Genomic DNA, 12880 nt, shown 5'->3' on the forward strand with positions numbered 1-12880 from the left:
TCCTTTAGGGCCACGGCTGAATTACTCCCTTATTTTTTTCCTTATCCAGCGCTGAATTGTCCTAGACATCTAGAGTTCTCAGAATGTTTGCACCTATATTTCCCTCTAAAGGGTACACGTTGGACCTATACTCTACCCAGCTTCCTTCCCTACACTTACCTGCAAAGAGGTACTCCCAGTCAATTCTGGTGAGATCCTGCTCTATTCTAATAAAATGTGCCTTCTCCTAGTTCAAAGCCATCTTTTGTAGGCCATCTTTTTCCTTATCCAGAACAAATTTGAACTCTACCATGTTGTGGTTACTATCGCCAAAATGACCGCACACAGCTGCGTCAAACACTTGCCTGGCTTCTTGCCCCAGATCTAAATCCAGCACTGCACCATCTCTCGTTGGGCCTTCTACGATTTGGTACAAAAAACACCCCTGGATACATTTCAAGAAGTCTGAACCCTCTAAACCCTTAACATTGTGACTTTCCCGATTTGTGGTGGTGGAGAGTTATTTTTCAGATCGGAGGCCTGTGATCAGCGGTGTTCCACAGCGAACGGTACTGGGTTCACTTTTGCTTGTCATTTATTTAATGATTTGGATGAGAATATAGGAAGCATGGTTATTAAGTTTGCAGATCATACAAAAATATGGTGATATGGTGGACAGTGAAGAAGATTATTGAAGATTACAGAGAGATCTTGATCAATTGAGTCAACGGGCTGAGGAGTGGCAGAGTTTAATTTGGATAAATGTAACGTATTGCATTTTGGTAAAACAAACAAGGACAGAACAACACTATTTTTTGAAATTTGCGTATTAGACAGGATGGTTAAGAAGGTGTTTAGCACATTGCTCAGCCTTCATTTTTCAGACCTTTGACTAGAGGAGTTAGGATGACATGTTGAGGTTGTACAGGACTCTGATGAGGCCTTTTCTGGAGTTCTGGTCACCCTGCTATAGGAAGGATATTATTAATTTGGAGGGGGTTCAGAAAAGATTTTCCAGGATGCTACTGGGAATGGAGGGTTTGAATTATATAAGTAGACCGGATCAGCTGGGACTTTTTCTACAAGTGTAGGAGATCGGGGGATGATCTTATAGAGTTTGATAAAATCATGAGGAGCATAAAGAAGGTGAATAGCAAGGGTCTTTTCCATAGGATGGAGGTGTTCGGGAGCATATATTCAAGGTGGGATTTAGAAAGGATATGAGGGACAACATTTTTGAAAAGTGAAATGAGAATGAGGTGGATGAAGGAACAGTTTATAATATTTAAAAGACATTTGGATAAGTATACGAATGGGAAAGGTTTGGAGGGATACGGGCCAAATGCAGGCAAGTGGCACTAGTTTTATTTGGAATCATAGTGGCCTTTGACTAGTTGGTCCGAAATAAATAGTGGGCTAGTGTAGGTTAGGTGGGCTTGGATCAGCGCAACATCAAGGGCCAAAGGGCCTGTACTGCGCTGTATTCTTCTATGTTCTATTTGTTTCTATGCTGTATGTCTCTAAAGTTTATGTTGGGAAACATGAAAATTCCTAATATAATTACTCAATTATTACTCCTCCACACCACTGTGACCTGTCTACATATTTGCTCCTCTATTTCCCGCTGATATTTTGGGAGCCTATAGTACACTCCCAGTAAAGTGGCAACCCCTAAACATTCTTAAGTTCTACCCACAAAGCCTCATTTGAGGACCACTCCAAGATACCATCTCTTCTTATTGGAGTAATTGACTCCTTAATTAATTGTTCTACACTACCAGCCTTTTTACACTTTCCACTATCTCAGAATCACAGATACACTACACTTGATTTCTGAAAACTAAGTGTGAATAAAGAACATCAGCTAATTTCCATAATTCTAAACTGAGTGATCAGTTCCAGAATTAGTTGAAATTGTGTGGATTAATAGGCCATAAAGACATAAGAAAAAAAACAGTATCAAAATGAAAACCTGCATGCTTAACCTTTTAGGATATATCCTTAGGAGTAAGAATAGGCCATTAAATCTTCACCCCTGTTCCACAATTCAATAAGATTGATCTGCTTGTGCATTCAATTTCACTTTCTCGTCTGCACCTCCTCCCCTTACCTGAATTTATAATTGTTCTTTTTTAAACCATTGCCCTGAGTTCTAGACTTACTCCTCCACTGGAGGAAACATCATTCTGGTATCCCACCCTCACACTCTGACAAGTTGGGTCAGGATCTTGTTTCAATACGGTCATCCTTTATTCTTCTAAACTCCAATGGCCTAACTTGTTTAACCATTCTTCAGATGACATGCCCTTTAACCCTGGAAGGAGTTTGGTGAATCTTCTCTGCAGTGTTTCTATCTTTTTCCAAATTAAAAATCAAGCTTTTCAAAGTAGTCCAGATATGGTCTCATGTGGTTTCTGTACAGCCATGGCAGAAGCTGTCTATGTTTGTGATTCACTAGAACCATAACAGAACACAAGATAGATGGAGGGTAAAGTAGAACAGGGAACACTTTATTGTGCATCCTCTCAGCTCCACAGTCAGTGTTAGACCACCTCTCCTAGCTCTCACCCCAGTCACCCAACCCACATTATTTAAGGGCAACACACACCTAACTACATACACAACAACCTTCTATGTTTCATGGCAACATTTGTACTTCATATGTCAGAACAAACAGATCTATGTTTCACTGAGGTCTGAAAACTCTCATTCAACCTAGCCTAATCATTATGTAAAATTATTTAGATTAGATTAGATTACTTACAGTGTGGAAACAGGCCCTTCGGCCCAACAAATCCACACCGCCCCGCCGAAGCGCAACCCACCCATACCCCTACATCTACCCCTTACCTAACACTACGGGCAATTTAGCCTGGCCAATTCACCTGACCTGCACATCTTTGGACTGTGGGAGGAAACCGGAGCACCCGGAGGAAACCCACGCAGACACAGGGAGAATGTGCAAACTCCACACAGTCAGTCGCCTGAGGCGGGAATTGAACCCAGGTCCCTGGCGCTGTGAGGCAGCAGTGCTAACCACTGTGCCACCATGCCGCCTTACGAGTAATTTTCAGTAAATAATACCCCCACAGAATGAATTACCATGATGAGTTGCCTCCAATTTCTCTTCCATTGTCAGAATGACATAACAACTATAAGCAATGAAAGTATTTGTAAATCTGGCACAAAACAAATGGGAATGCTCCACCAAACAATATCCCTGATATTCCCCAATGCACAATCAGAAACTGTAACAGATGGTAATCAGAACATGAATGCTGTTGCGATGCCTTGTGAAGTTCCAACTGGCCAATTAGATTTAATAATGGCACGCCTGAAAGTAACTAATTTTTGTGGCTCATGTTAGCATCTATACCTGTACACATGTAAAAATACCAATGATCACTTGCCATTGCAACAACCATTTAACTATGCTCCTGCTATGATTAACCTATAGAATTCATTTGTACTTAAATAGAAAAAGGGCTCTTGTGGAACAGTGGATGTGTCCCAAGCACTGGACCAGAAGGTCTGGATTCAAGTCCCATCAGACCCAGATATATTATAACATGGCATGAGTAGTTATTAGACCTGCTAACTAGACAGCTTTAGTTGCATTAGAAAAAACAAAATTAAATCTCATTTGAACAGATCGAATTAATTGAAAATAAAGTATTTGCAAATACAAACATGGTATCTTGTGGAAGTATAATTCATCGTACAAATCAGTGATTGAAAGCTAATTTCAGAGATGGCATCATGAAAATTTTCAATTACTGTAGAAACCAATTTGGTTCACTAATGCCTTTTAAGGAAATCTCTCATCCTTATCTCGTCTGGCTTACATATGACTCAAACCCACAGCAACATGGTTGACTCTTAACTGCCCTCTACATTGACCAAGCAGCACACTGTGAACCAGGGAAAATAGGGACGGGCAACAAATCCTGGTCTTGTCCAGGGACACCTGGTCTGCTTGCACCTACCATCTTTTGTGTAAAACACCTTTTCTCAGATATCTCCTTTAAAACTTTCTCCCTCTTGCCTTAAACCTATGCCCCTAGTATCTGACATTTCCATCCTGGAAAAAAAGACTCCAACTATCCAATCCTATCCATGCCTCTTATAAAATTATAAGTCTATTGCAAAGAATTGTTGGGTAATTATGCCTGATATCTTGGTTTTTATCCCTTAATTGACATAATAACAAATTATCCATTATCACAAAATATTTTAGGAGATACAGACCATGTGCAGACAGATAGGATTAGTTTAGAATGGCATCGTGATCAGCACAGACATGGTGGGCAGAAGAGCCTATTCCAAGCTGTTCTGTTCTACGTTTCATAAAAGAAAAATAAACGAAGAGCAAAGGGTAAAGGTCCAGATTCTCATTTCCAGATTCATCATGCACAGAGGCAGGAAAGATTTTTAAAATGGCTGTTCACGATGCCAGCAGCAGTTGTGGAAGCAAGGTCATTGGGGACATTTAAAAGACTGCTGGACATGCATATGGTCACAGAAATTTGAGGATGCATACATGAGGATCAATGGTCGGCACAACATCATGGGCTGAAGGGCCTGTTCTGTGCTGTACTGTTCTATGTTCTATTTCTAATTCTCAATTTGCGTAAATCGGTTAGAACGATATTTTGGTGAGTGACCTTAGAAGAGCTGAGGAGGTTGTCAGTTCCAAAACTGGATTGTCTTGAGGCTCTAGTACTGTAGCCACAGATTAAACTAAAATAAATTATTCCTCCAGCTCTCACCCCTCCCTCATTCATGCCCCATTTGGGCCACCAAATGCACACTAACTAGCTCCCATATCATCCAACATGCATATCTACCTGTCACCCATGGCCCTGATACCCCATATCTGAACACAGTATCTATGTCCACCCACCATCACTCCCCACTTCACCTACCTTGCCAACTTAAACTAATGTCCACAAATAACAATGTACACCGAGAAAAAGTACTATCAATAAAGGAAATTCTAAGTGCACTCATTGGTAAGGCCTTGATTTGTTAATAGGTCTAGACAAACTAGACAGTCAATTTACATACACTTTATACATAATTTTCTCCATAGTTAATAATCCCAAAAGACACCTGATTATATCTATAAAGAATTTATGAAACCCCCATCAAAAAAGGATCCTTGGACTACCCCTGTAAAAGATCTGGGTTCACCCTCAGCTTCAAAAGATCCTTGACTCTCCACCCTCCAAGGGGTCCAGGAAGCATACTCAGAATTGTCTCAACACAAATAAACTGAGAACAAACCTGCTCTTACCTAGTCTAATATCCACAGTCTAGGTTCCAGACACCAGGAAATCCATAATATCATTTCAGTGGAGGCAGGTGACCATTGTAAGTCCAGTCTCCATGAAATGTGCTGCACACATTACAAATAGACTGCAATACTATCCCTACAGAAATGATTCATGCAGGATTTGGGGCAGGAGTTAGGGTTTTAGACTATTTTTTGCAGTGTCGGAAGATATGTCCGTTACAATGAAAATCTGGGCCTAAGTGTTAGCAGAATATCAAAAACTGGTTGAAACTAATGAAGACATTTTCAAAAATCTTAATTTTAGGAATTGAGATATTTAGATATACATTGCTTGAGCATTTCCATCATGGCAAAATGATTGGAATATATTATTAGTGAACTCTTAATACTGCACTTAGAAAATCATCACAAGATTAGAATGAATCAACTTTATTTTACAAAAAAAACCTATCTGATAAATTTATAAGGGTTCATTTGGGCTGAATTTAGTAGGGTTAGGTAGATAAAGGAAAATCCACATATAGTATATTTGAATTTCCAGAAGACATTTGATAAGCCGTCAGATAAGAGTACTGTAACAAGATAGAGTTAGGGATGATATTATGGATAGAAAACTGGTTAAAAGAAAGAAAGGAAGGAAACAGTAAGCATAAATGTGGCCTTTCTAAGTTAGCAGACTGTGACTAGTGGAGTACTACAAGGAACAGTGCTCATCTACTTACAGTCAGTAATAATGACTTAGAAGAAAAGCTTGCTGATGATGTAAAGCCATGTAGGAATGTAAACTATAAGGGAGGACACAAAGTGGCTACAAAAATCAGTTTAAGTATGTGAGTAACAAGGTGAGAAATGTAATGTTACTAACCTTGCCACAATCATAAGAATAGAGAAGCACAATGTGTTTTAAAGGCAAGGAACTTGTAAGTGCTGATGGTCAGAGAGACTTGTGTGTACTCAAAAAGGGAACACAAAAATTATTGTGCAGGTACAGCAAGTAATTAGGAAAGCAAATGACATTTTGGCTTTTATTGTATGGGGACTGGAGTACAAGAATAAAGTAATCATGTTGAATTGTAACAGGCTTTGTTGAGACCATACCTGTAATACTATGTGGACTTTTGGTCTTCACTATCAAGGAAGGAGATACATGCATTGAAGGCAGTACATCAAAGGTTGACTATAGTGTTCCTCAGGCTGAAAACGATTATGTAAAGATAAGAAGTTGAGTCCACACTCTCATTATGAAGGTGGCTAACAGGGTAGATACCAAGATGTTGCTTCCTAGCTGGTAAATATAGAACAATGGAGTATGAATTTAGGAAAAAGGGCTGATCGTTCAGATTGATGTGAGGAGAAATTTATTCACTCAAAAGACTGCAAAGCCTTGGATTTCTCTGCCCCAGTAAGTGTATCAGTGAATATTTTAGAATTGATAGATAGATTTTTGGTCATACATGGAATCAAGGGATAAAGATAATCTGCGGGAAAGTGGAGTTGAAACCCAAGACCATCCATGATCATACTTTGATGATGAAGCCAGCTACCCAGTTGTGTGGATCTCCTATTCTTTTTATATCAAGTAATGTAAATTTCTAACAAGCGCCAAGTGACCTGGCACTTAAAAATATTTCTGTATTCATAACTGAATGATAGCACATTTCCCTTAGTCCATAAAGCAGTCCCAACATAAAGTGTGTACATATGATTACATAAATTCATAACTGATTGAAAATAATAAGCTGGCACTTACCATCCTCATCATCCTCAGATGGAGAACCCTGGGACTGTAGGTGAACTAATCTAGGGTCTGACTCATTTGGTTTGTGCCATTGAGGCCGGCTAAGAGGCCTGACCTGTGAGTGACTGATTGTATGTGCAGTTGGACTTTGAACAGTTGAGAGTCCATGGGGATCACATGGCCTTGCCACAAACTGTGATCTTTGTAGTGCTACATTATAATCTGGAGGTTTCATGCCTGGATGTCGATGAGCTTCTTGAAAGTCCGCAATGGGAATTCCAACATACCCTGGAGGAGTTGGTGGCGGTTCTCGATATCTGCCCTCTTTACGCACTGTAGTAATACAATACACTACCATTAGAGATGTTTAATGATTAAAGAGACATACAATTAAGTCAATAACTAAAATCAGATCTATGGAAAAACACAAAACAAGATGCTGTGCTGAAAGAAATTAGGTGATTTTAATTTTAAAAAGGATGTAATCTAGAAGTATAACAAAGAGGTTGGGCCTTTTGAGAAAGGATTATTGATATTGAGGGCAGAAAAAAAAATGGTGGTCGGGTTAGGTGTGTGCGACACATTATCAATATTATTATATTCACTAAATAGCAACCAATGTTTCAAAGTTGGATTATTTCTAAACTTTAACTGAATGAAAAAACTCCCCGATTCTGGTACAACTTTGTTCAAGAATCTTTTGAAATGTACATGACAAACTCACTAGTAAAATAAAGTTACTGTATAATCTAATTTGAGACTGATTTAATTCACCAAGTTGATTATTAATCCTTCAAAATAAAAACAAGCAGAAAGTAGTATGTGGATCATTGAATCTAAATTATGTTGAACTAACCCGTCTTTAAAAATATCAGAAGATTGTACTTGGATATCGATTACCTAGTATTTGAAGACAATTTTATTAATATGTCTTACAGTATAGAATGCTAATTAGTGATCTGGTATATCATAGAGTGGAGTGGAAGGTTATTAGGATTTGTTTCTTACCATGTGATTTAGTGCATATCATTTCTGAGTTCAGAAGACAGTGGTTGACAACACTGGGGCTGGGAACAGAGGGTATTTTTGGGAGTCGTATATTGCATTGGAAGTGAACAGACAAAAGCATACTTTATACAAAAGATTTTAAATAAATGTAAGTTCTATATCCTTTATTTTGTGGCACAGATCTTCCTGGCAACTTTTATCACCATTTCATTTCCATGTGCATAAAAGACCAATCAGTAATGTTAACTATTAATGAGATTAGTAGTGATTTTTAAACTTGGATAATCCACACTAATAAAACATGTACAAAAAAATTTACAAAGACTTCTTTTAGCCAATTGCTGTACCATACAAAAATATCTGTAGCAATTGATATTTTGAATGTGTTATGGTTTTCTTTTTACAACTGATTTCTCTTCATCACTGAATACAAGCTAAAGCTTCCAGGGGCACAGAAGTGCTATCCAGGGGTTCTTTCTTCTATAGACTAGCATCAAATGACACCATAGAGAAATGTAAAATGGATGTTGCAAGATTAGAAAAGTGGAAGAGTAAATTTAAAGACATGAATACTGCTTTCACTAAAATTTAAAGCAGTAGTTTTTCCCCCTTGAATCCATCAGCATGGCTCTCCATTGAAAAGCACCAAGACCCCCTTCTCTTGGTAAAGACCGCGAACATGGCAAGTACAAAATGGAGACGATTCATGTACTCTTTTCTTGTGTACCTCCTGGAAGCCAGATCAACAACAACAACAACAATGCACTGGGAAATAGTCATGGAGAATGGGAAATCTGAAACCAAATTTTCATTTCATGTAGAAGGTCTCATTGTAATTTCTCGAAATTAATAACACCTAATGGAAAATAAATTATCTCATTAGATAATGCTTTCGTCCAAATCTGATGGAAGGGGAACATAAACACTAACACAGATCAGCCACGCCGAATGTCTTATTTCTGTTACATATTCTGTGCAACACTTACCAATGAGACCTTTCGCTGTTGATGAAGACACTGCTATGTGAGAAGGTCTAACATTTTGCTTTGGATCATCTGTAGCTAACGCTGTACTGCTTCCTTCAGAGTCAACAGCTACGTCCTTTCCACCTCTCCGTTTTATTGTTCCAGTGTCACCTTCAGAATCATCTGCCCAATAGCCTGTTGTTGATGCCCAACTATTTCTGGACTGAGCATGATCAATGCCGTCTCTATGCTGGTTCTGCCTGATCAATTTTGTGCCATGTTCAGAGAATTTGGTTCGATCTGTTTGGCTACCCAAAGCCCACATAGTTGTTAGTCCTGTTCCCTCAGCAGAGCTCTCATAATGAAGATTCCCCAAACTACTGAGCGTCTCCCAACTTTTCTGGTGTTGAATTGTTTGGATGTTATCGTGAGATCCGCTTGAACAAGAAGTCCAGCTTCCTCGACCACTGTCTGCTGCATCAAGAGAAGTTCGGTCTCCCTGGTCCTGGGTTAACTCCTCCATACTCGGTGATGACAGCACCGCCTCTCCTGCATACAGACTTCCTCTGCTCTCAGTGCATGTTGGAGTGTAATTACTAAACAAGAGAAAGCATTGATTTAAATGTTGGCAAAAAAAGGCCCACACTTTTTGGTCAGCAGAACAGTGACATCATTTGCCACACACTATGTGGAAAGTAGTCTAAAAAGGCCTAGCTATGGAAAAAAATGTAATCTTTCTTAACATTAATTTAGTTCTGGTGCTACTGTCCAGCATCCAGTAAAAGAAATAACCGACCAGAGTCATTAGCCAATAACACCGGAGAATTGTCACAGGCTGTGAACCAGGAATTTAAAAGTGCCAATTATCCTTTAAATTTTAGTCATTTTACAGGAAGCAATATACATCTTGCAGCATGTATATGGATTAAGATAGAACTACCATAATATACCTTAAAATGAATCATTCTAACCAGAATTGTATATTTTGAGAGTCGTAAAAAACACTGAAGCTCCACATTTATGAAATTAACTTTTCAGATCCAGAGGAACAGCCCATTGGTAATTATGACTGAGCATATTATTAAAGACCCAATTAAGCTTCATTCAACAAGATGTAACTTTCTCAAGGGCTTTTCAGATGGAGTTTCGTGTTTTAGCTCAGATTTCCAGCATTCACAATATTTTGCTTTTATCAAATTTTACAGTGTTCAATAATAGAAAGAAATAATCACATAGCTCCTGATTAAACTTCAATTACTATAGTAGCATCGGGGGGCATCAAGAATGGCGGGAGATAATCAGATCATAATTCCAAAATTACCTAACTCAAAGGAACACAGGATTCTGAAACAGGAACAGGCCATTCACTCTTTTGGACTTCTCTGCAACTGAATATGATCATGGCTGTTCTGATTTCAATGTCACTTTTCTGTCTGACCCCCAATAACTCTGAAATCTGTTGGTCTATTAAATATCTAACTCTGCTTTGAATAACTTCAAAGATGTAGTGTCCATTGTTTTCTGTGGAAGAGAATTCCACAGATTAATGACTATCAGAGGAAAAATATCTTCTTACCTGTGACTTAAAAGGAAGAACTTCATAATCTTAAACTGTGTCCCTTGGTTTTGGCTTCCCCCATAGCAGAAACATCCTTCTGGCATTCACCCTATCTAACCTCCTCAGTATCTTCAATGATATCATCTCTCAAACTTCTAAACTTAAACAAACTGAGTGAATGTCCTCTGACCTGCTTCAAATGTAATTATATCATTTTCAAGTAAGGAGAGCAAAACTGTACATAATACTCTCGATATGGTCTCACAAATGCCCCGTACAAAAAATATCTTTTTCTATATTCCATTCTCCTTCCAATAAATGCGAAGATTACAATTGATTTTCTAATCAATTTCTCTACAGAGTCAGAGATCCCTCTGGCCCAACACATCTGCACCAGTCAAAAATAACTGCCTAACTATTCCAATTGCAGCATTTGTCCCCCTGACTTTGTATGTTTTGGCACTGCAAGTGCACATTAAATACTTCTTAAATGTTATGAAGGCTTCTGCCCCTATCACCCTTACAGGCAGTAAATTCCAGATTCCTACCACCCTTTGGTTGAAAAAGATTTTCCTCACATCTCCTGCAAACCTGGTCCACTTATTTTAAATCCAGGTCCCCTGGATATTGATCCTTTCATCAAGAAGAAAAATCTTCTTCCCGTTTACCTTATTCATGCCCTTAATTTTTTCCATCTCAATCATGTCCCCTCTCGATCTCCTCTGCTCGAAGGAAAACAACTCCAGCCTGTCCAATCTTTCTTCATAGCTGAAATTCTTCAGCCTAAGTAGCTTCCTGGTAAACCTCGTCTGTGGTCTCTCCAATACTATTATGTCTCTTCTATAATGTGGATCCCAGAAGTGTACTCGATATATTAATTGCACATTTTATGCAGTTCCAGGAAACCTCCCTACTCTTAAACTGTATACTATGGCTAATTGAGGTAAATATACCATATACTTAACCATTTTATCCACCTATGATGAGGGATCGGTCATCTAAAGGTCCCTCTAATCCTTGTTATTTTCATATCATTCACCAGGTAGCCCCTTGCATTGTTTGTCATGCCCAAGTACATCACCTCACATTTATCCAGACTGAATTCCATTTATCCCTGATTAACCAATTAGTCCAGCCTGTCTATATTCTCTTGTAGTCGAAGGCTATCTTCCTCACCATTTACCACATTGTTATATAGATACAATGTTCTAATCAATTGTGCAGCAATTCTCTATACCAATCACAATTTAAATACTGCTTTCCTATTCTTCCACACAAAGTGGATTAGTGCACATTTTCCCACATTACAGTTACATAATTCAACCAAGTTCCTGACCACTCACTTAACTTATCTATATCCTTTTGCAAACACGATCACCTCCAGACAACATGAGCTTCGTGTCCTATTTATCTTGGTATCTTCTGCAAAGTTAGCTACCACACATACACTCAAACCACTGGTGCTGGGAAATGATAGAGAGAAAGATGAAGGGACTTGAATGCTGAACAATGCTAACCGGGGTCTAGAGGCCAATAAGAAATAAGTTTGGATCGATTCATAAATATCTTGGAAGCTAGTTTAGGTTGTGTGCCAGTCTATACAAAAAGAAACTGGAAATATTCTACTGCTCAGGCAGCATCTATGGAGAGAAACAGACTTAATACTTCTGTTTAAGATAATCTGTCAGGCCAGCATTTTTCATTTCATCCACAGTATTTTCTTTTGTATATGTGTTTCAGCTGAAGTTAAATACAAGAAGCTCTTGATAATTTCATACTAATTGGATCTTTTATTGCATTTACAAAATGAGAATTAACCGGGTATCACTAATTCTCATATACAATTGTTAAAAAAAAAAAATGCAATTGTGGTTGCTGGATTCAAGGTGCAAAATCATAGAGTCACAATTCTACAGCATGGAAGCAGACTCTGGTCCAACTTGTCCATGCTGATCAAGTTTCCCAAACTAAACTAGTCCCATACCCCTCTAAACCTTTCTTATTCAAGTACATGTCCAAAATTATTTTAAATATTGAAATGTACCTGCATCTACCATTTCCTCTGGCAGTTCATTCCACATATAACCAGTGTGAAAAAGCTGCCCCTCAGGTCCCTTTTCAATCTTTCTCCTCTCACCTTAAAAATATGTCTTTTAGCTTTGAGCAAGAGCAATGCATGCCTTAATATTCAAAGATACAGGTATAAAAAGATCACATCCACCCAGAGTTTTAAAAAAGTAAAGAAAACAGTTGGAAATGAACATTCTGGATCTTCTGGAACCCCACTTCGAAACGTTCAAGACGAATTGGACCAGTAAGTGCCACTTTCAAGGGTT

The 12880-nt window shown here is 38.5% G+C and overlaps 1 protein-coding gene across 10 annotated transcripts in view; it reads right to left on the minus strand.

Annotated features, from left to right (window-relative positions):
• The window catches only part of rapgef2b (Rap guanine nucleotide exchange factor 2b), a 389412-nt gene that overhangs the window by 23521 nt on the left and 353011 nt on the right, over nt 1–12880 (minus strand). For all 10 annotated transcript variants that reach the window (XM_072584246.1, XM_072584244.1, XM_072584245.1 and 7 more), the window contains 2 exons: nt 9008–9582; nt 7026–7346 (listed from right to left, as the gene is read on the minus strand). In XM_072584246.1, the coding sequence (XP_072440347.1) occupies nt 7026–7346; nt 9008–9582 (896 nt within the window). The remainder of the gene's footprint in view (nt 1–7025; nt 7347–9007; nt 9583–12880) is intronic.

Source organism: Chiloscyllium punctatum, chromosome 14 (assembly GCF_047496795.1).
Source record: "Chiloscyllium punctatum isolate Juve2018m chromosome 14, sChiPun1.3, whole genome shotgun sequence".
NCBI classification, from domain to species: domain Eukaryota; kingdom Metazoa; phylum Chordata; class Chondrichthyes; order Orectolobiformes; family Hemiscylliidae; genus Chiloscyllium; species Chiloscyllium punctatum.